Source organism: Saccoglossus kowalevskii, chromosome 20 (genome assembly GCF_978046115.1).
Source record: "Saccoglossus kowalevskii chromosome 20, keSacKowa6.1, whole genome shotgun sequence".
Classification (NCBI taxonomy): domain Eukaryota; kingdom Metazoa; phylum Hemichordata; class Enteropneusta; family Harrimaniidae; genus Saccoglossus; species Saccoglossus kowalevskii.
The window spans coordinates 11,226,562-11,251,760 of record NC_140660.1 but is presented as its reverse complement, the minus strand read 5'-3'; the positions used below and the strand labels follow the sequence as shown (position 1 = coordinate 11,251,760).

General features: G+C 36.8%; 2 protein-coding genes across 3 annotated transcripts; one reads left to right on the top strand and one right to left on the bottom strand.

Annotated features, from left to right (window-relative positions):
• Nucleotides 1-1,288: 1,288 nt before the first annotated feature.
• LOC100378112 (V-type proton ATPase subunit F-like) lies at nt 1,289-14,106 on the bottom strand. Its single transcript, XM_085494503.1, has 4 exons — nt 13,995-14,106; nt 7,220-7,301; nt 6,322-6,527; nt 1,289-4,651 (listed from the first exon to the last, which is right to left on the bottom strand). Exons 1-4 carry the CDS (start codon nt 14,046-14,048, stop codon nt 4,622-4,624), a joined length of 372 nt encoding a protein of 123 aa, XP_085350629.1. The 5' UTR covers nt 14,049-14,106; the 3' UTR covers nt 1,289-4,621.
• Nucleotides 14,105-24,742, top strand: LOC102807995 (uncharacterized). 2 transcript variants are annotated; one of them, XM_085494502.1, is made up of 4 exons: nt 14,105-14,150; nt 16,373-17,378; nt 20,498-20,874; nt 20,910-24,742. In XM_085494502.1, exons 2-3 carry the CDS (start codon nt 16,399-16,401, stop codon nt 20,844-20,846), a joined length of 1,329 nt encoding a protein of 442 aa, XP_085350628.1. In that variant the 5' UTR covers nt 14,105-14,150; nt 16,373-16,398; the 3' UTR covers nt 20,847-20,874; nt 20,910-24,742. The 2 variants fall into 2 exon arrangements, with proteins under 2 accessions (XP_085350628.1, XP_085350627.1); XM_085494501.1 differs by having other exon boundaries at nt 20,498-24,742.
• The last annotated feature ends 457 nt before the right edge of the window (nt 24,743-25,199 follow it).

Here is a 25,199-nt window from a genome sequence, read left to right as displayed (position 1 = left end):
ATTTTTCATCTCCAAGAAACCGTTGGATCACAAAAGATGTATCTGTATACAAACTTTGACAATGGATCATTGCATGGTAGAGAAACATGTGGGGTAAAAATGGCTGCCAGTCGGCCATAGTGGGAAAAATGGCTGCCAGTCGCCGAGTCGGCCATCGTGAATTGGATCTCTAAAATATTGATGTACGTGTGCACAAACAATGTGTATTGTCTTTGTTTGGACTTGTTGAAAAATGCGAGTCTCGGAATGTATGGAAACCTTAATTCTGGTTTGTATGGTCTGGAAAATTAGATGGTCGCTATGGAAACTCATTGGGGGGAATTAGGGGAATTTTTTTTTCGAGATGAAATTCTGCCATGTATAGATGTCTTTATCTAGCATGTTATTGAAGCTTGTGACGCTAATTTAGGAGAAAATACTGTATGTTCTCACAATGAGATTGTTGGCACTTTTAATTCATGCATTGAGTGTCAAATTAGCTACTGTAGAATACTTTATTTTCGCTTGGAATTTATTTTCGCTATTTTCGCAGAAGGGATGATTCCGTGAAAAAAAAAATCCAGCGAATATACTTGTTTTCCTATATTTCACATTAAACTCATGAAAAATCAGTGAAAATAAATTTCAAGCAAAACGCCCAAGAAGCCTTTTCAGCGAAAATTAATTCCAGCGAAAATAAAGTATTCCACAGTATTTCAGCATGTTTTACAGTACTGTAAATACATGTACTTTATTTTTGCTTGAAATTTAATTTTCATTGAAGAAATGATTCAGTGAAAAAAAAAATCCAGCGAAAATGCCTTTTTTTCCTATATTTTACATTCAACTCATCAAACATCAGTGAAAACAAATTCCATACGAAACACCCGAAATGTAATTTCAGTGAAAATAAATTTCAGCTGAAATAAAGTATTTCACAGTAGCTTTCAAAACTGCCATAAATCTACTTTTTGCAGAGTAATCTATCTAAATGTGTTTTATATTAGTAACATGGGTAAAATACTACAAACAATACTGTAAAATACTTTATTTTCGCTTGGAATTCATTTTCACTGAAGCAACGATTCAGTGAAATAGAACCCAGTGAGTATACCTTTTTTTCCCTATATTTTTCATTCAACCCAGAAATCAGTGAAAATAAATTCCACACAAAACACACGAAAAGTAATTTCAGTGGAAATTAACTCCAGCTAAAATAAAATATTTCACAGTAAATGATTTGACTCACTCAACTACACAAATTCAGACAGTAAACCACGTGAAAGAGGTACAGAATAAGTCAAACGTACACAGTGAAATTCATATTATTTATTATACAATACAAACATTAACATTGGTTGACATAATTGTATAACAATGATTCTACCATCTAAGATGAATACATAAAAACTACTGTATTTACTCTATTAGAAGTCTGCCTCATATAGAAGATGCCCATAAACTAAAAACAATGGAATCGGTTCCTTAAAGCGGGGGAGTCGTCACCTGCGCATGCGTCAGATGGCCATAGCCTGTCATTGTTTACAAAAAAGTGTCTACCCATGAGACTTTGCGTTTTTAGCCTTTGTGTTAACGTCGCTTGGGACTCAATTCTCGCGCGTGCGCAGGTGACCACCCTCCCGCTTTAACCATTTCACGACCAGACTGTCTAGCCCAAATTTTTCTGCATGTTTTTTTAATATTCTTAAATATTTCTAGGAATGAACCCTAATTTTGAAGCCAACAGAAAAAATTTGAGTCCATTTTCAGTTTTTGCTCAAAAAATTTTTGCTATTTTTGTCCCAATCTTCAGAAGGAAAGTGCAGACTATACACTGGACTGTTTTGTGAATTTGTGATGAAAAGAGGAAACTGGTGATGAAAAGGTTAAAGCCCTCTCATCCCTATTATGCCCCTCTAAATAATTATTAAGTGACCCAAAAAGGGGTACTGGAGGGTTGTTATGGGTGAGGGGGCCCCTAAGGAACTATTACCAAAATTGCATTAATCGTATTTCCCTTATTAGTAGTGCATGACCTAAGAATTACCGGTAATTAAACCAACACCACCACCACAAATAATCAATACATTCAAGTAAATTTTGTACACTGCCCTCTACAGATAAAATTTGGTAATCTACAAAATCAAACTGGAAATGCGAGAAAACAGTGAATATGTACATTTTTAAACAAATTGATATTTACTACTATGATTTGGAGAGCAGAGGTCAACCTCAAATTTCAACATCAAATTGAAACATCAAATCTAGAGAGTTTGAACATAAATGGCTAAGCTGAACTGAGAGGTCAGATTTTGAGCCGAAAGGTCAAAGTTGAAGTGAGACCAGGCAGACATTGAACAGAAAGGTCAAAGTTGAACTGAGAGGTCAGATTTTGAACTGAAAGGTCAAAGTTGAACTGAGAGGTCAAGTATTATACAGAAAGGTCAAAGTTAAAGTAAGAGGTCAGACTTTGGTCCCAATTTATGAGACCATTTTTGGTCAAAGCAGATTAACAAATTCATTACTCTCAAGAACAACATAATTATCTTTAATTAGTACAAGTTGTATTTCTTTCATTGTAACGCATCCTAATTTACATAGGACCATAGCAACTGTAGTTACTTAGTAAGTGAGCCACACAGTACAGTCTAAGCAAACAAGGTTTGACCCAAACTGCAGATTGTATGTCAGGTTTTTTTTCTAGAAAAAAACTGCAGGGGAGATAGGGTTCTCTCTACCAGGATGTGGAGTTTTTGATAATTTTAAGTTAAAATGGAGCATTCTATGGCTTCCTTGGTGCCAAAATTACTATCAGACAGGTCACAGTTGAAGACTGTGCCCACATGTGATCCCTGATCAATCAGAATTTTATGGTTTCCAGAGGGTCTGCTCCCCAGGGTGAGGGGGCACATGGCCATGGCATGAGTGCACTGTGCCCCCCCCCTGTTCCCATGTTAAAAAAAAATCCCTGTATATCATATTTGAAAGGTTTTATTATTATGGGTTTATACCATCAGGAAATTGATGAAAAATGAAAAAAAAGAAATGGGGGAACCAGACAATTTTTCAAAATGGTCAAAATTGGTATTTTTACCCTGGTTTCTATGGTGGGATTATTTCTTCACATCTCAAAATTTGGCTAGCCAGACTCTGTAGTAAAATTTGAATTTGATTTAAACTGCCATGCAAATAGCTTGCTTTCAAAACTGCAACATACTGTGGAATACTTTATTTTCGCTGGAATTACTTTTCGCTGAAAAGGCTTTTTGGGCATTTTGTGTGGAATTTATTTTCACTGATTTTTGATGAGTTTAATGTGGAATATAGGAAAAAAAGTATATTCGCTGGATTTTATTTTCGAGGAAACATTCCTTCAGCGAAAATAGCGAAAATAAATTCCAAGCGAAAATAAAGTATTCTACAGTATCAAAATTGTACAGCGTATTCTTCCTAAATCCATCTTGTGTTAGTAACTTAGGTAAATACTACAAAGAATAAGTTGAAAATATTAATGGCTGTGATACCTAGACAGGGTTTTTTTCTAGAAAAATTGAACAAGAGGGAGCACACACAGACGATGGAGCAGAGTAGGTGGTAGGTGTGAAAGAGCAAATCGACCTTGAAAAGCCATATCTTCACTGTTTTAATGGTATATCTATCGCCATTGAAATATTTTTGGAGTAATTTTAGTGTATTTGGTGTCCAGACACATTATCAGCTGGTGTTGCTGGGAAGTTTTCACGGAGAAAAATATATTTGAGAAAGATTTCATGTTGTAAGTTCGCGGCTCAAGAAATATATTTATGACTTGAAAGTTCAATTGGTAATTCGGTAAGAGGGCACCAGCCGAGAGTATCGGGGTGCGGCGCCCCTGTTTCCCGGTTTAGAAAAACCCCTGCCTAAAGGCAAGGCCAGCTTGGAAGTTAAGTTACACTCGGACTGTACTGTTTCAGCTTCATATTGTCCAATAGGTGATTTTCCGTTCAACTGCAAGATCTCGCGAGATTCATGAAAGATGTGTGTCGAACAGCTGCTGCAAAAATCAAACGATTTGATTTTGAACTAGAATTTCTTAATTTCGTAGCTCACATCGACCGGCCGATCTTCGACAGAGGAATATTGCTTTCGAATACCCTCACTTAATCGAAATTGTCTATCATCAAATGTGTACAGCACATTATTAAGCATGGAAATATCCCCCAAAATATTTTTGCGTTTGTCGAATCCCACGCGATGTTTGACGCCACTACGATGCTATGACCTTTGTTTGTCCTGTTTTTATGTTTGATTTCACGCATAACGCGCGATTCTCGCAGTGAACGGAAAATGGTTTATTACTAGCTTGGATACCATGCAGTTGCAGTTGAGTCTAAGAAGATACACAATGCAGAATTTGATAAAGTCAAACATCTAAGCCAATCAAAAGTCAGCTTGTTTGATAAAAGTTTATTTTTCCAACCTATCAAATTTTGCCTTATATATACGCTTTAACTGGACTGTATTTTTTTGGGCTCCCGCTGCAGCGGCGTTTATTTCACAAATATGCCCTCCAATCAGATCAACATTAGACTTTGGAAATTTGTGAATACATTGAATATTTAAATTTACAATCTGTATATCTTATCTTCTAGTTATATTTGTTTTACCGGAAATCTTCTGCATTGAACATACCCTGTGAAAAAGATATAAAGAAAAAAAGTGTTAGTGCTTTATATCTCATTTGGTCTAGGACAAAAAACAAGCAGCCTATCGGCTGAGATAGCTCCGCTGTTAGCAATGCACATTTCAATTAAAGAACTGAAGACATCATTAGAAAATGAACAATATGTATAGTATCAAAGCAATCGGTTTGGCAGTTTTTAACAAGAAGTCGAAAATATCATTTTTTACCAAAAATGACAAAAATATTCACCAAAATTAGAGAATTGAAGATATCATCACAAAATGAACAAATCTGAGAGAGGTCCACATGTAGTACCTATATATGTAATATCAAAGCAATTGCACTTGCGGTTTTTAACAAGAAGTCCAAAATATCACTTTTTACCAAAAATGACAAAAATATTCACCAAAATTAGAGAATTGAAGATATCAACATGAAATGAACAAACCTAAGAGAGGTCTACCCAAGGTACATATACACCAAGTATCAAATCATTCAGGCTTGTAGTTTTCAAGAAGAAGTCAAAAAAGTAAAACATTGACACGGACGACGACGACGGACAATCACTCATATGATAAGCTCCGCTCGACAAAGTCAACAGCGGAGCTAAAAAGGAAAAAAAAATTTGTCTTCTTGCCCTAGGGAAAATAATGCAGTAATACATTTTTAATTTGGTTTTTGGTTTATATGGACAAAGAACGTTCTACATTGCTAAGACATGTACCACTGTACCATGTATTTCTATGGGTTTTGTGCGAGCTGGTGTGGAATACCGGTCGAAGAGCCGATGAAAACAGCTGAGCAGTACAAACTCTACTATGGGACAAATTTGTACATGTTGTACATGTAGGGGTAATCTTGCTACACTCTTCAGGGACGACTTAACAACTACATTGTATCCCCAAGTACAGTTTTCTGCGATTTTTTTACCGTTTGTGGATGCCAGTGTCGCATACGACTTATGTACCACTTCCGTGTCACTGAGAATGTTCTAGAACCGTACTGTGTCTGGGTGGAATATTCTAGATTTTGTTTAGAAACTGGTTGAATAGGTAATAGAACACTGTATGATGCAATAGAAGGTAATGGAACATTCTAGAAATTTGTAGTAAGTTCCAGACTCATTATGTATGCTGATGTAATGGTCTATTTATAGACAGTGTGGGTATATATAGGGGAGTTGTTCAGCACTGAGTTCAGATCGGAGATCTCGTTGAATTGTATTGGAGTTTAAGTATCTAGTTACTGGAGTAGTGGAGTTTTACCGCATTATTGTACTTTATGTTTGCAGAGTATAATAATACCAGTACCAGTTGAAACCTCATCTGTTGGCTCCGTGTTTGTATTTTATCATCGCCGCCAGGGAAGTCTTTCTGTTACTGTTGCCATTTTGGTATTTGAACCATCACACCTGTACTATACCAATTACGGTAATATTACGTTGCGTGTGACAGCCAGGCAGTAAAAATGCTCGGATTTTTGCTTCCGAGAACAGTAAACATTTTTCGTTTCAATGCTTTACTGTATTACTGATATTCGACAGCCCAGATTTTTATGACAAAATAGTGAATTGATGCCCTTTTTGGCTCAAGTTTTTTCAATCTAAAAAAGCCTGGTTGGAAATGCTCGACCACTTTGGATTTTTGCAATAAATTATTAAAATGTTTACACTGACTCACCTTAGCTCGCCGGAGAATTGAATCTTTACTTGGATCATACGGACTATCTTTAGATGGAATCTCTAAAACAGACGGAATGGGTATTGTATGCTGATCAATGACATGACGAATGAGTTCCGCTATATTCTGATTTATCAAAATAATAGCAATGTCTGATCTGGTGAGGAAACCCTTGAAACATTCTTCTATCTCATTGATGCTGGTATCTATAGATAAAAAAGAATTGATTGATCGATTGATTGACGAAAAAATTGAAGGCTGGATGAACTGGTCAATGAATCAAACGATGGACCGACTGACCGACTGAGAATTAAATGAATGGTGCATTGATTGAAGAGACTTCATGAAAATAATCTTTTATGAACAGGTGGTCTTTATATTAAGGGCAGATTATTTTTTTTATAATATTTGTCCATAAAATAATGACATGGTACTGTTGCAACCAAAACAGATTTATTTGATTTGAAAAATATTAAAATAGTTTTATAAACAGAACGCTCATTATTTTTGTTTCTGAACAAAGATGAAACTGCAAAAATACAGACCATTTTCCGTTCACTGCGAGAATCACGCGTTATGCGTGAAATCGAACGTAAAAACAGGACAAACAAAGGTCATAGCGTCGTACATCGCGTGAGATTCGACAAACGCGAAAGTATTTTGGGGGACATTTCCATGTCAATAATGTGCTGTACACATTTGATGATAGACAATTTTGATTAAGTAAGGGTATTCAAATGCAATATTCCTCTGTCAAATATCGGCCGGTCGATGTGAGCTACGAAATAAAGAAATTCGAGTTCAAAATCAAATCGTTCGATTTTTGCAGCAGACGTTCGACGCGCGTCTTTCATGCATCTCGCGAGATCTTGCAGTTGTACGGAAAATCACCTATTACCTTTTTCAACTACCATGAAGTTTGGTCGTCTACTTTTATTGAGTTCTCCTATTCCACCTAACAGAAATCCTGTACATGTATCCTGGAATCAATCAGAGAATACAACGATGATCATAATATGAAAAAAATTTTACAGATCAATATTGAAATCCTGTACAGGTATCCTGGAATCAATCAGAGAATACAACGATGATCATTAAATGAAAACAATTTTACAGATCAATATTGAAATCCTGTACAGGTATCCTGGAATCAATCAGAGAATACAACGATGATCATAATATGAAAACAATTTTACAGATCAATATTGAAATTACAAAGGAAGATAAAACATATTTTTTTTTAGAAACTCTTAAAACATTTCATTACTTGGTCCTGAAAATATAAATAATTAATTAACCACTAACTTGTTAACGTTCAGTAACATGCTACTAATTTGAGATGATGTTGTATGTAAATTCTTTGTGAGTGAACACATCCAGAATATCCGGTCCTACTATTTAACGCCCGGACACGCGAGGGAGTGTCCGGGCACGCGCGGAGGCGAACAGGGGGGAATACCTAACGCGCGGGGCAGCGGCAGCAATCCTTGTACTGTATAATATTCGTTTATGCTCAAAATTTGAACCGGAGTGGCGAATTCGAGCAGCTAACCACACTTTTTATGATCGACGCCCGGGCATTCCGGCGAGTCGAGTCCGCCATGTTGTTTACTAATTTTGGTTAGCGTTTAACAATAGGACAATACCATTCGATCCATGGGGGTGACGGTACGGTAAATATCGTGAACAGTACAGAGTTCGGTAAATCTCGTGTACGGTACAGAGGGGATATGTTCGTCCAATGTTTTTATACTTTGTAATGTAATTCAAACAAATAAATAAATAAAAAACGTATATTCGTAGCCATGGACAAGACTTAAAAAGTAATCAACCGTTTTATTCATCCATGATTTGTACAAAGATCGTATATTTTGTAAGTGTATAAAGCATTTTCCACATTAAGCTTTCAATATAGATTCTTAAACACAAAATATCAAATATATCTTTAAGCGTAAAAATCGATTTTTTTATTGTAAATGGTAACTTCCTGTAAAAACTTAAGATGCCTTTTTTATTTCCTGTACCAGTCACCCACCCCCTGTCCCCACTCTTACAGCATGCGGTAAATTTCTTATTGTACACGCAGTTTACGGTAAACCTGGTTTATACCTCTTGTCGAAAACACAGAGTTTGGTCAATCTCGTGCACAGTATAGCGTACGGAATATGTTACGTTTCGTCCACATATTTCAAAGGTTGACGCCGCGACACATATTCAGCTGTGACTTACACTCTATTGTACAACTACAACAGAGAGGGGAACATACACTGTCCCTAATTCAGTTCAACCACGGTCACTATTTTTTAGTAACCGTGGTTCAACCCAAGCAAGGCACGTTTTTTTTCAAATAAACATGACATACCAAATATGATGAACTTGTGTAATTCAGAAAAAAAAGGTTGTCATTTGTTCCGGCTTGGAGCCTGATGGTAAGGGAAAACATTTACATAACCAGGGCGAGTTGCGTCGAGAGACAAAGCATTTTTTTTTTTAAATCAGTGTATGACGTTGCTTTTAGTTTGAACAATTTAACTTGCCGACATGATAACACCTTCTTTTCAGAACTATTACAGAGTTATGACATTGTCTTCGGTGTGGACGATTGAACTTGCCGACATGTTAATGTTTTTGTTTTTTCAGAACTATTACAGAGTTATGCCATTGTCTTAGGTGTGAACGATTGAACTTGCCGACGTGTTAATGTATTTATTTCAAAACTATTAGTGTTATGCCATTGTATTCAGTGTGGACCATTGAACATACCGACGTGATAATGCCGTTCTTTGGAACTAATGGGAGGCATGCGCAATTGTACTTCCCCGTTAATATTTTAACTTGGAGTTCTGATACTGCATTATAGCGACAACAAAAAACACGTTTATCATAGCATTGTCAATTTGAAATAATTTTGAATAAAAATATTTTCCACTAGGGCGGGGTGTCTGTCTATTTACTATACATGTTTTAATTTTCGTTTTAGTTGACTTGTACTTATTTTTAATAAAAATATTTTCTAAAGGGCGGTTTGTTTACTATACATGGTTTACAGTGGGCGCAAACAAAGCGAGACTTTCTTAGCGGCACTGTTTTGAAAACGATTTGCTACATTTTGCGACAATCTCACTTTTTCTTGCAACACTCGATTATCGACAAATTATGTTTGTTCTCGATACGTATTATGGCTGAGTGGTTGTCTGTTTTCACATTGTAACATTATAACACAACCACGAAGCTCTTGGATGCTAGCCCTGAATACAGTGCTGTGTGTACGGGAGCGCGTTTGGTTGATAGACGACCCCACCACAGCCCGGCGTACCTCCATAGACTGTACGCAGGACTACCTAGATCCATGATACGATACAATATAGCACAACAATGAGAAACATGTTTTTTTTACATGAGGTAAATAATTTCCGCGTAACTACGGGAGTCTCGCCACACTTCCACAAACTTTTCCTGTCCTTGTCCTTCGACAATGTCGGCACATTCGTAGGACTGTCACCCCCATGGATCGAATGGTATTGTCCTATTGTTAAACGCTAACCAAAATTAGTAAACAACATGGCGGACTCGACTCGCCGGAATGCCCGGGCGTCGATCATAAAAAGTGTGGATAGCTGCTCGAATTCGCCACTCCGGTTCAAATTTTGAGCATAAACGAATATTATACAGTACAAGGATTGCTGCCGCTGCCCCGCGCGTTAGGTATTCCCCCCTGTTCGCCTCCGCGCGTGCCCGGACACTCCCTCGCGTGTCCGGGCATTAAATAGTAGGACCCAGAATATCTGTTACCTGTAGTTAGAGTGATGAGACAATGTAACACTTGCATATCACCTCAAATCTATTGAAATAGACCATCAAATGAAAAAAAAACAGGACAAACAAAGGTCATAGCATTGTAGTGGCTTTCAAACATCACACGGGGTTCGTTAAATGAAAATATTTGTGGGTATATCCTCGCTTAATAATGTGCTATACACATTTAATTATTAATTTAAGTACGGATATTTCAACGCAATATTACCCTCTCAAGGATCGGCATTATGACATTGAGCTACAGAAAACTTTCGCCCCCCCCCCCCCCCCCCCCCCCGGCCTTTCTCGCATTATGCAAGATCTCAAGGTGAATGGAAAACCAACTATTGGAACACAGTATAATGCTGTGTGCTAGATCATTTCATAAGTTATCAAATTTGACCTTGGTGCTCCGGCTGATTATAGATCTGTTTGTTTGACAACATAAACTGTTACGTCCTGGATGCATATTTTTGTGTTTTGTGACCTCAGTCATATAAATTAATTTCTGAACAAGCGATAGAACCAAGGTGCAATGTGCCCTCAAAAGAGCTTGTTTAAAAGTAGTTTAGCTAGCTTTCAAAACCATATATCTACAGTACAGTCCAAGCATAACTTAACATTTAGATTTTAGCTGGTTTAAAACTAGCTTTATAGCCAGCTTTCAAAGCCATATATCTACAGTACAGTCCAAGCATAACTTAACATTTAGATTTTAGCTGGTTTAAATGTAACTTAGCTTGCTTTCAAAACCATATATCTACAGTACAGTCCAAGCATAACTTAACATTTAGATTTTAGCTGGTTTAAAAGTAACTTAGCTTGCTTTCAAAACCATATATCTACAGTACAGTCCAAGCATAACTTAACATTTAGATTTTAGCTGGTTTAAAACTAGCTTTATAGCCAGCTTTCAAAGCCACATATCTACAGTACAGTCCAAGCATAACTTAACATTTACATTTTAGCTGGCTTAAAAGTAGCTTTATAGCCAGCTTTCAAAGCCACATATCTACAGTACAGTCCAAGCATAACTTAACATTTAGATTTTAGCTGGTTTAAAAGTAACTTAGCTTGCTTTCAAAACCACTGTATCTACAGTACAGTCCAAGCATAACTTAACATTTACATTTTAGCTGGTTTAAAACTAGCTTTATAGCCAGCTTTCAAAACAATATATCTACAGTACAGTCCCAGCATAACTTAACATTTACATTTTAGCTGGTTTAAAAGTAACTTAGCTTGCTTTCAAAACTGCCATATATCTACAGTACAGACCAAGCAGAACTTGACATTTAGCTTGATTTTAACTGGTTTAAAATTAGCTAAGTTTGGTTTAAACAAGCAGCCTGTCGGCTGAGATAGCTCCGCTGTTAGCAATGCACATTACAATTAAAGAACTGAAGATATCATGAGGAAATTAACAATACAATGTATGTATAGTATCAATGCAATCAGATTTGCTGTTTTCAACAAGAAATCAAAAATATTAGTTTTTAGGAAAAATATTCATCCAAATTAGAGAATTGAAGATATCATCATAAAATGAACAAATCTAAGAGAGGTCTACCCAAGGTACATATATACCAAGTATCAAAGCATTCAGGCTTGTAGTTTTCAAGAAGAAGTCAAAAAAGTAAAACATTGACATGGACGACGGGACAGTCATTCATATGATAAGCTTCGCTCTACAAAGTCGACAGCGGAGCTAAAAAAAAAAACATATCTACAGTACAGTCCAAGCATAACTTAACATTTAGCTTTTAGCTGGTTTAAAAGTAGCTTAACTTCAGTATCAGTGAAGGCTATTAAGAGCCACAGGACTTTTATGAGCTTTGACCTGGTAGTAATTTAGATTGAAATCAAGCTTAGATTTCATGCCAAGATTTGCTTAACAATTTAAAACATGAGATTTTTTTACTTCTCAAAGAGAATTTTCCAAAAATGTATTTATTATTCACAACAGGTTTTCAGTCACTTATTTCTTGCAATTTTTTTGTTTTTTTATAGAAGGTTTAATACATGTATGTGATCCACTATAGTTAGGATTTTGTATTGTATTGTACTGTACGATACTAGTATACTGTGATTCTTTATGTGTTTATTTGTAATTTTATTTAGCTTTATTTAGTATTCTGTTTAGTTTGATAACTTTACTGTGTTTTAGTTTAGTTTAGTTTATTTTTATACAACCATGGAACAATTCACCATAGTTTGTTTTAGTGTTGAAAAAATACTATTGTTATTATGTATTATCAGAGGTACATGTACATTACTTGGGGTTTGCAAGTAGCGTGACATGATACCAATATCCTGTTTCAATTTTGCTCTCGCATAACCATTCCCAACTCAGAACAATGCAAATACGCATGCCCAAGGTAACAAGAATACTGGGAGGTCCAGGTGGATCAAAATAGCTGCTCACCTATATGACCGATAACAAAAACTATATTTTCTGTACATTTTCAATTTATTACATTTTTTCACTATGATAGCGGTGAGACATGTTTTATTGTTTTATTACAAACCTTGAACATTGATATCTATCATGTCAGAAGGTCGTAGCCTCAGTCTCGCTATCTACGAGATGAGACTTCAATGGGATCTTGACGTGATGTCACAATACAGTACTATGTGCGTTGCAAACCCCAAGTAATGTACCTCTGGTATTATCAAGGTTTTATAAGATTATAATCAGAGCATGGAAAACAATACCATTCTATTTCTATCAATAGTGTTATAGAATGCAGTGAACACTAATCAGTTCTAGTAATGTTGGTTTGTGCATAGACACTATTAAGCCTGCAATCCAGACATTTCAAGTACACTCAACAATGGTCTGGTGAATCGCTATGCAACTAACACAAGTGTGTGTTGGGTATAGAGCACCGCGGAGGACGCAACTCGCACAACCTTGTCAGGCTACTACGTAGTCGGTGTCATCACAGGTTGGCTGTCTCTATGATGACTTCAGTACATTACCATGAGAACATGCATGCAAAGACTGACCTGTCGGTGAGGCCCGCCCACAACACTTCAAAAACGAATCACTAGTCTTTTAATCGTAGATTCTTCAAATTCTTACAGTACATTGATTATGCTCCAGCCAATGTCAAGCCCAAGCCCGACCCCTAAAAACCTTGGGCGATACGAGACAAATGTGGGGAATTAGATCGCCAAATTGTGCCCGTGGAGGTAGGGGTAATAGTCATGTTTCATGTTCCGTCATCGCTAGCTGTGCATGTGCATGTGCATACGTTCATTGAGTACTCTACTGCCTATCCTATGCCTATGGGGCATTTGGCAAATTTTACAACAATAATTTCCAAATCGCTTACTAAACCCCGAGGTGGGGAGGGTGGAGTTTGACATTGACTGGAGCATTAATTAATCCAATACCCAAGAAATGGTCTGTGATCATCTCGCAATTCGCGTGACTTATTCAATTCTCGCGAGATCTTAATTCGCATATCACATACTTGTATACCCTCATCTTATTTACCTTTTGCTAATAATGAAATACTAATTATACGTTATGCTGGTATAAACCAAATGTAGAATGTCGAAAGCAAATAAAAAGACAGTACATTAGTACGATTACGTTCATTTTAAAAGTGTCACCAAAGTAATATAATTTATTTCAAGTAATATACAATTCAAAATAAAAATAGGGGAAAATACAAACCGAATAGTCACATGATCTTGATAAATTTAATATTTGCGGCCTCTCTGGTTAGCGAAGAGAAACAGCGAACGATTTCATTTGTTGTCATTTTTTTTTAGATTTCGTTTGCGGGATAGAGTGAATTCTGTCACACAGTTTGTTCTTCATGGAACGCACAAAATATTTGTATTATAAAACTAAAACTAAAACTTACTTCATCACCAATAACTGCAACAAGCCGACCTCGCTGAGCTGCCTGTACTGCCATTTTGTCTTGGAGTTAAACACTGGAGCACAGATGCAACCTCCAACGAGCAAACAAGCCTAGAAGTACTTCCGGGTCACAGGTTAATAAATAACTTGAATGGAGGTGAGTACGAAAAGAATTTATTATATGATTGCGTTTGACTGTTTTTTTAAATGTGTTTTATAACAGGGGATTGCATCTTAATAGCCTAGCGGCTTTGTTAATTTCTTAGCAAGATGTGTTCGTTTGTTTATATTAATTTTCTGTTTTAGGAAATGTGTAAAAATCAGCGATTCAAATGTACTTCCGGTTTCTAAAAAAATATATGACAGCGGCCTTTATCATGAGTGATGTGCCTGATTTTCAGATAAAATATAAAGCTGAATATGCCCATCATGCTTTTGATTTTCATGATTGTTGACATGAATCGCAAATAACACAAAACTTTCCAGTTTTACATCAAAATCTATTTCCAAATGTATACTTTAAGTATTAATTAACATCGTTCTTTGCACAGGGTCATTCCAGATTTTGCCCCCTCCCCCCGCGGATGGTTTAAATCCGAGGGGTCATATTTCTACAAAAAGAATCTATGGATGGTTTAATTCCGAGAGTTGTCATATTTTTGATATATTTTAATTTTTTCACATACCCTTCCGTATACTGTAAAAGGATTAATTATTCACTGGGTTTTTAATTTTGCTTATTTCGCTGACGGGAAAATGCGCTAAATTAAAACCCAGTGAATATGTAAAATTTAGCATAGAACACATTATCTAAATGATAAAACCGTGAATTTAAAAACCCACTGAATATGCCTGAAATGGTAAATCAGTGAAATTTAAACCCAGTGAAAATTAGTCATTTTACAGTACGTTAAATCAGTAAAGTGCCCAGGTTTGTGTTAGTTAACAGAAATCTGACACTTGAATGTCATAACCGTAATATCCATCCGTGGGGGGTGGGGGTGGGACAAAAACTGAAATCACCCACAGGTCAAATTTCCTACAAGCAAGCACACGGTCCTTCTATAGACAGGGACCCGGGTGTGACAAGCACACGGTTGAGATGTTCGTATCATTATGTCTGTCCTTCTGCTTGGTCTTTCAAAAAAACATTTGAATTAAAAAATGTGATGTCAGGAAAGAGCTATTATTGGTGGGTTTAGTACATGTGATGTCAGGAAAGAGCTATTATTGGTGGGTTTAGTACATGTGATGTCAGGAAAGAGCTATTATAATCATCTTATACTAGCATTTCAATCGTCTGAATACGCTGTTTCGATTGGTTGAGAGAGTTTTTAATTATGCAAACAGGGGTGTGAAAAGAAAGTGCTATTATGAAAATAACAATAAGGTAATACCGTCATTCACTGAATCTGAAAATGAATCTGAAACCTAAATCCGAATAGGTGGCCAACTTCAGTATCATCTACCGATTGGCCGAGAGTACTCAAATGTTATAGACTTTTTGATCGGCTACCTGCTGTGCAAATCCTTTGTCGTGTATATTACAATTGAAAACAGGGTAGGAAACTTAACGAGCCTGGTAGTGTATACACACTACGCAGTTACGGGATAAAGTGACAGCGAGACGATATACTTCAGCTACGGATAGTATTTATTCTGGAGAACATAACATATATCATCGAGAGTTTGGTAACAACTGGTAATTACAAAGAAATCACAGTATTTATAGATCGTCAAGGATTCACACCGTGTAAACAAATTTTGGAGCTGATTATATAATTATGAGTGTTTCCTATTACGTTAGTATAAGTGGCCTTGATCATTAAAATGACTTAAAGCAGTCAAGGTTGTGCTAGTTTTCCACAGCTTTACTTGCAATATCAAACCGAAACACATTGGACTAACACTAAATAGATGTGTATATATGCGGAAAGAATACGAGTAAATACGAATCAATAACTGTGACTAAATGTTCCTGATATCCTTTGTGATTTCATGTCATTTGTTGTTTGGACAATCAAATTCAGAGCTCCACACTGCCGAGACTATACATTCTGTAGAAAAATGGAAAGAAAATGCAAACTCTGGTTGTATTCTCAACCTTCACAATTAACAACAGTCTGTTAAGCATGAATAAAAGTAAAAACCGTGGCTATACTTTTTTTTTTTTTTTTGGCATGCCATCTAGTGACAAAGTTCCATTACATCAAAGATGTGCCATTCCATTTTAAATCTTGATCCCCCTCCTATATTGCTTATTTTCAATCTCTGCTTCAAACCAGATACTGTACATGTGTATTTGGATTATTTATATGTCAATGGATTAGTGGATGTATAGTGGAACAGCTGACTGACTTCTTAATTGGTTAATTTCAGGTTTCCACATCAGAACTGACGTAAATATGCCGCTAATCGAAGGGATCGGAGATGAAGTCACGCTATCAGCTGTAGTGTTGACGTTTGTTTTAACATTAGTATTAGCGTGGTGGACAACATTTGTAGGGGATCGCCCACTACATGTACATATCATTAGACCGCAGAGCACGCGCCACCAGCAACGATCAAATAGAATACAAAATCAGAGAACTCAACCAGAAGAAACACCACAGGTCGTGTCACCGGCAGATGTGAGTAATAGGACTAACGAGAGTAGTAGAGAATCCGAACATGAGACTGCTGGGAACAGCACGGATGCCGGAAATGATGATGAGGAGGAAGAGGGGGAGGGGTCTGTATTAAGGCAAAGGAGGACTGGATCTGAGGGGAGCAGGGAAGTTTTACAGAATGTAGCCAATATTGAGAATAGTGAAGCAGATGCAAGTACAGTTGGAAATACAGAGACAAGTGAAGTCACAGAACCGACGATGAGACAGAGAAAACGATGTATGGATTCTATAAATATAGAAAATTTACAGATGGCCAAACATAATGACCATGAAGAGAGCAATTCGAGTGATGTTCATGAGGACGGTTACTTGCAAAGTAATGTGCGAGAGGATAGGACAGTTGGTGCGGTTGTCACCGAACAGGAGCAGGTGGAACGTGAAACTGAGAACGGGACAAGTGTGCTGCAGGCAGCATGCGAGACAACACCGGAAATGTCAGAACGATTTGCTAGTAGCGAAACTGTGCAAGAGAGATCCAAAGCTGTGGCTAAGACTGAAACAGGGCAGGAGAGACCACAATGTGAAACAGACCGTATAAGTTCAGAGGAAGCAGGACGTAATGACGCAGAGCAGGTTGAATCTGATGCGGCACAAAGTGAATCTGTCGATCGCTCAGACATACCAGATGGACATATTACCATACGATTAAAATTTCTCAGTGAAAATGAACGTTCAGTAACAGCAGGACTGCAGATTACACTGGGGCAGTTTAGAAGGTAGGGTTCACAAGTTAGTATACTGAAGTAAACAAAGCCGTATTTATACATATCGTATTCATCGGGGTCCTGAAAATTGAAAATTGCCAAGAAATAGGGGTGGCCGTTTGCCAAGATATCCCCTGCAAAAAAAATACGCGAAAATTGACAACATGCAGATCGAACTGCGGCAGAAAAAAGAACAGCAAATGAAAACATGCAACAGAAATAAATGAACAATATGCAACATTATAAATAACATAACAAAAATAATTTATTGCTTATAATGTGACAAATAAACCAGAAATAATAAAAATCGACAGTGAGGAATTAGGATTTCCCTGCCGACAAACACGTCCAATACGCGTGAACTCAAAATGAACTAAAATGCGTAAAATTATTTCAGGTCTTGACAAATTGCAGATCAACTGTCATACAAGATCAATACAAATTTACACAGTAAAAATTATAAAAATTCATAGCTGTTTGAAAAAACTTTTCAAATCTGTATTTGTACGTTCATTGCCATCTTCGTCAAACTCAAAACCTTCAAAGTCCAAGTCGGTGTCACTGTAGCCGTCGAACCAAATCCCTACAGCTTCGTCCTGAAGTTCGTCGATATCGTCCCACACAATTTTGACTTAGCACTTTTAATCCACAGATTTCGCAGTCTGTCAGCTTGGCATTTTTCATTCATGTCTAATCACAATAAAGAGACAAGAAAAATGGGGTTGCTCTGCTGCGATGGCACACAATGCTTTTGTTTACCGTCTGGCAATCATCTTTGACCTTTATGCATCTGCTTTACTGAATGGTTAAGAATGACATCACTAATAGTATTTCATCATAAAGGTCAAATCGTGACATTGCTTTCTTATCAGACTCAACGCTTACCAATCATGGTGAAAGTTATCATTCAGAAAGTTCCGGTGGTTGGAATGTCTCACTTTATGGATATCACGGTTGGCTTGAAATAGGAAGTTTTTGTTTATCCAACGACAGAAGAATAGTTTTCATGACAGAAATGCAATAGCAGTGATGAGAGATGGTAAAAAAGTTGGCAGTCTTTGGTGTGACAGTGCAAAATTGCTTGCCCCAGTTATGCAAGCTGCTACCAAATAGACAAAATACTGTAGAATAATTTCGCTTGGATTTTATTTTTGCTATTTTTGCTGAAGGGATAATTCAGTGAAAATATAATCTAGCGAATATACTTTTTTTCCTATATTTCACATTAAACTCATCAAAAATCAGTAAAAATAAATTCCATACACAACGCCCAAAAAGCCTTTTCAGCGGAAATTAATTCCAGCAAAAATAAAGTATTCCACAGTAACGTGATTTCTACCACTCTCTCAGTATGGGCTGCTACAATATTACATTGGTTTCATTGTTGATTACGCTATGGCCGACCGAGTGCGACGCTTCGCAGTTCTCCTGATACGAGTTGCTTGAATTGTTTCTAAGGAAGCACAAACCAAACGGCCATCCCTTTTTAGGGCCACGACATATTTCAAAAAGAGAACTACCGTTTCTGCTTTAATATATATTTTTATAGACTTGCTGACTGTTATGATTCTAAAAAAAAATCTTGAAAAATAAATGTAAATCAGCAGTGAATGCGCTGCCCTGAAGGCAGAAAGCAAAATTACCTTTTTTGCGGTCATAGCTATTTCGCGTTAACCCCTTGTTTTTTATGTAATTAACAATTACTTTTAAAGAATGTTTATCACAACAGACTGCAAGAAAGTGAACTGTTAATACAACCACAGTTAACGAATAGAAAAGAGTTTTTTTTTACTTTTTGTGTGACCTCAACTTCTTTATTGTGTCAAAAGTGGGGGGGGGGCGCGTTTGCCCCGGCTCTTACCTGGATAAATATGGTAGAAATATGTATGAATCCATTTTAAAATAATCTAATTTAAATCCAAATGAGGTGCTTGGATTGACTAGGGCAGGTCAATCGTGTGTCAGTCCGCTGGCATATGGTGATTTGTTGATACTTTCCCATTGAAGCATGATCTAATCATTAATCCACTGACATCTCAGCATTAGATCATGCATTGTGTAACTGCCATTTAGATTTATAAATATTTGGGTTTATGAATAATTTAAAAGATGTATGGCTGTGTTGACTCCAGTATATCTGGGAATAATTTGGTGATCACATGATCTTAATTGTCGACAAGACAAATGTATCAATCTTAGCTCTTCCCTGACATCACATGTACTAAACCCACTAATCCTAGCTCTTTCCTGACATCACATGTACTAAACCCACCAATCCTAGCTTTTTCCTGACATCACATGTACTAAACCCACCAATAATAGCTCTTTCCTGACATCACATGTACTAAACCCACTAATCCTAGCTCTTTCCTGACATCACATGTACTAAACCCACCAATAATAGCTCTTTCCTGACATCACATGTACTAAACCCACTAATCCTAGCTCTTTCCTGGCATCACATGTACTAAACCCACTAATCCTAGCTCTTTCCTGACATCACATGTACTAAACCCACCAATCCTAGCTCTTCCCTGACATCACATGTACTAAACCCACTAATCCTAGCTCTTTCCTGACATCACATGTACTAAACCCACCAATCCTAGCTTTTTCCTGACATCACATGTACTAAACCCACCAATAATAGCTCTTTCCTGACATCACATGTACTAAACCCACCAATCCTAGCTCTTTCCTGACATCACATGTACTAAACCCACCAATAATAGCTCTTTCCTGACATCACATGTACTAAACCCACCAATCCTAGCTCTTTCCTCTCATCACATGTACTAAACCCACCAATAGTAGCTCTTTCCTGACATCACATGTACTAAACCCACCAATCCTAGCTCTTACCTGACATCACATGTACTAAACCCACCAATCCTAGCTCTTTCCTGACATCACATGTACTAAACCCACCAATAATAGCTCTTTCCTGACATCACATGTACTAAACCCACCAATAATAGCTCTTTCCTGACATCACATGTACTAAACCCACCAATAATAGCTCTTTCCTGACATCACATGTACTAAACCCACCAATAATAGCTCTTTCCTGACATCACATGTACTAAACCCACCAATAATATCTATTTCTTATATTTCATTCTGCCTTCTAGAGAAACATTCGTGCAAGAAATCGAAGCAGCCCGCACAGTGAAGTTCATATACAATGGTCATCTCTTACGTGATGACAACCAGACGTTATCAGAGTACGGTCTAACGCACAATTGCGTCCTCCACTGCCATGTAACACAAGCGGCATCTCAACCAATGGAAGAGACCGATAACGCGAATATAGACATTGATTTAGGCCGATTTATGGTGCCTCTATTTGGCTTTATTCTCATGTCTGTGTGGTACCTGCGATGGCAGTATAGATACATGTTTAATTCCTCATCCACCATAGCTTTAATAGCCGTGTCTTTGTTATTTGTTCTTGCTGTATTAGCTGCCTGGAGGTCATAGGTTAGAGGTCATAGGTTGCTGCCTGGAGGTCATATGTTAGAGGTCATAGGTTGCTGCCTAGAGGTCAGAGGGCAAATTCATAAAATAGTCCAGTTCATAAGATTGAAGAAAAAAAAAATTGACTCCAAAATTAAAATTTATTTCCAGGAATATTGAAAAATATAAGAAAATAGGGCAGAAAAATTTGCGTGAGAAAGTCTGGTGGTGAAAAGGTTAAAGCGAGGGAGTCGTCACCTGCGCATGCGTCAGATGGCCATAGCGTGTCATTGTTTACAAACAAGCGTCTACCCATGAGCCTTTGCGTTTTTAGCGTGTGTTGTTATCGTCGCTTGGGACTCATATATCAATATTTTTTGCGTGTGCGCAGGTGACTACCCTCCCACTTTTAGTTTGATTAATACTATTTCCTAAACGTTGGTGGTTTTAAAGTGAATGTGCAGACGTTGTCACACAAGAACATGTTCTATATCCTATGTATATGCATAAGGAACATTACTGCCGTCTTTTCACTGTACCCCCATTTTTAAATGTTTTTTTTAAATATAATTCCAGATATATTGATTTATTATCCTATTTATAACAAATCGCAAAGAATTTTTTTTAATTGATCTGGCCATGTTATATTTTATTCTTACCATACAGTCCCATGTACTAGTATTAACTAGTATTAACTATTATTATACATCTGTCACCGCAACATTATAAGTTACAGCACGCCATAATTTTGCAATATTTTACGGGATATTTTCATCCTACCATATAAGGAAATGCAAATTCCAAATATGGAATGATTACGCATGTAAGCGTTCTCTAATAATAAAAACAAACATGGCTGCCATCAGGGTTTGACGGGACTCCACACAGAGAAGTTAACTGATTCTGTTCTAATCTTTTTGGATTTCAGCATTCCCATGATGTATTCTTTGAAGGAAAAGATGTATAATAATAAGGTTATTGCGAGGATACCTCAACGTATGCACTTAAGATAGTACACCGCACATCAACCTCCGCTGCATGTCAGTCGATACTCCCGTTGTACTGCTTTTGTGCATACTTTGAGGTATCCTCGTAATAACCTCATAGTATTGTCTCGTTTATCTATAAAAAAAAAAAAGGTCTGTGACACCAAAGAATTACTTTCTGATCGCAGCACGATCTTAGGTATTGCATTGAAGGCATGGGTCGAACGTCAGTTGCAAAAATCAAATGATTTGATTTTAAACTTGAATTTTCTTTTTTATCACTCAATGTTGAAACATGGATCTTTTTAAAGGGGAATATTGTGTTGATATCCCTTTACTTCATTGACATTGACCATCATCAAATGTGTACGTTTGTCGCATCTCATGCAATGTTTTGACCTTTGTTTATCTTGTTTTTACGTTCAATTTCACGTGAGATCTTGCAGTGACCTTGTATAGAAATAAGCAATCCATTCCCAAAATATTAAAAAATTCAAAAGATTTTCATAAAATTGTATCAACCAACCTTCAATGTTTTCAGTGGGTGTTCTCCCTCATATCTGGGTTTCTATCTACTGTGGAATACTTTATTTTCACTTGGAATTAATTTTCGCTGAAGGAATGAATCCGTGAAAATAAAATCCAGCGAAATATACCTTGTCAAAAATCAGTGAAAATAAATTCCATACAAAACACCCAAAAAGTCTAGTCAAGAAAAATTAATTCCAGCTCGAATAAAGTATTTTACAGTATTTCCTCGAAGATTTAGTTTCGAAAAATGTTCTCATTTAAGGAGCTGATGGGAAGTTGAACATTTTCGATAATTTCATGTATTTTGTATTTAAAAATATTTGCTCTATTAGGCTACGTATGTAAATGAGGGGTGTGTCTGCGGTCAAAATAAGACTTATTTTAGGGATCCTGTATACAATAAATGCTTTAAAAGCGGGGGGAGTCGTCACCTGCGCATGCGTCAGATAGCCATAGCGTGTCACTGTTAACAAACAAACGTCTACCCATGAGCCTTTGCGCTTTTAGCATGTATTGCTATCGTCGCTTAGGACTCGATTCCCATGTGTGCGCAGGTGACGACCTTCCCGCTTTAAGTGTTTTAACCTTTTCACCACCCATTCTCTCTTTTCATCACAAATTCACAAACTAGTCCCGTTATAGTCTGCATTTTCCTTCAGAAAATTGGAACAAAAATAGCAAAATATTTTGAGTGAAAATTGACTCAGATTGTGTCTGTTGGCTCCAAAATTAGGGTTAAATTCCAGAAATATTAAATAATATAAGAAAAATAAGTGCAGAATAATTCGGCCAAGAAAGTCTGGTGGTGAGAAGGTTAATAACGCAAGTACGGTACACTGTATATCCTCGTTTATTTGAAATTTTCTCTCCAGGTGTAGATTTCTGCTGCAGTTTTGTTGCGACAGTATGTCCTTGTAAACATGTGATGTCAGGAAAGAACTACTATTGGTGGGTTTAGTACATGTGATGTCAGGAAAGAGCTATTATTGGTGGGTTTAGTACATGTGATGCCAGGAAAGAGCTATTATTGGTGGGTTTAGTACATGTGATGTCAGGAAAGAGCTATTATTGGTGGGTTTAGTACATGTGATGTCAGGAAAGAGCTAGGATTGGTGGGTTTAGTACATGTGATGTCAGGAAAGAGCTATTATTGGTGGGTTTAGTACATGTGATGTCAGGAAAGAGCTAGGATTGGTGGGTTTAGTACATGTGATGTCAGGAAAGAGCTAGGATTGGTGGGTTTAGTACATGTGATGATTAAGGGTTCTTGTATTCCAAGGTCAAAAAAATAAATGCCAAAACCAGTTTGGAATAGTAAATAAAACATGTGCCTGTTATAAGAATTGATATACAATGTAGTAAAGCCTAAAAAAAAATATTTGTCAAACTTTTTTTCTAAAATTGGCGTGATTTTTTAAAAATTTTTTGATCAAATATTTTTGAACACACAAATTTTGCAGGTTTTATCACTTTTTCTACAGAGGGCGCTATGCAGTGGCGAAAGTGAAAACAAAAAATCAGCCCACGTTTTTTGGTGTTGCACATGCTGACCAGAACCTTAGGCCTAAAAGAAAGATTTACAGTCACATGCAGGCAGCACATTACATATTTTTATGTCTCCTTCATCCTGTATGATTGTATAATAGTGCCTGTATTTTATGTAGGTGGACGTGTTTCTGTAAAATGTATGATTGTAACTTTGTGTTAAAGCATCACCTTCTGAAAGCCTCCATAGATAGCCATTAGGCTAAAAAAAAAAAAATGCAACCGACTGAGAAATATGAAATATCAGGTCACGTTTTTTGGTTTTTTTTCCTCATATACCTCAGCTATTCACGATAGTTTTCATGAGTTTAAAAAAAAAAAAATCCGACTGACCGATCCAATTTTCCCGACTTGAGGGCAACATAAGTTGTTGTTTTTTGGCCTTATGAATGATATATTATCACACGAGGATAAAAAAGGTGCCAAAACTTTTTTAAACAATGGAAGTTTACTACATTAGTGTCTTTATTTCATCATATTTAGTTGAGAAAAGTGAAAATCTGATGAAAACATTTACTGTGGAATACTTTATTTTCGCTGGAATTAATTTTCGCTGAAAAGGCTTTTTGGGCATTTTGTATGGAATTTATTTTCACTGATTTTTGATGAGTTTAATGTGAAATATAGGAAAAAAAGTATATTCGCTGGATTTTATTTTCACAAAATCATCCCTTCAGCGAAAATAGCGAAAATAAATTCCAAGCGAAAATAAAGTATTCTACAGTATTTGAATATGCAAATTAGCTAATTTGAATGATTTGTGGTTAGTTTTTGTTTTAAAAGTCACCCTTCTGTGGTTTTTGAGGAATTGTTAAACTAATGTATGCAATATTGTAAGATGAATATTATTTCACTTCAGTCCTCTGTTTTGTTGCAATGATTCAAGGTTATCGCACATCCTGACATTATCAACCCCAAAAGGTCACACATCCTGGCATTATCGACCGCAAAAGGTCACACATCCTGGCATTATCGACCCCAAAAGGTCACACATCCTGGCATTATCGACCCCAAAAGGTCACACATCCTGGCATTATCAACCAAAAAAGGTCACACATCCTGGCACAATCAACCCCAAAAATTCACACATCCTGGCATTATCAACCCGAAAAGGTCACACATCCTGGCATTATCAACCCCTAAAAGGTGTCGTATCTTGGCATTATCAACCCTAAAAGGGTCACGTATCCTGGCATTATCGACCCCAAAAGGTCACACATCCTGGCACAATCAACCCCCAAAAGGTCACATATCCTGGCATTATCAACCCCAAAAGGTCACACATCCTGGCATTATCAACCCCTAAAAGGTGTCG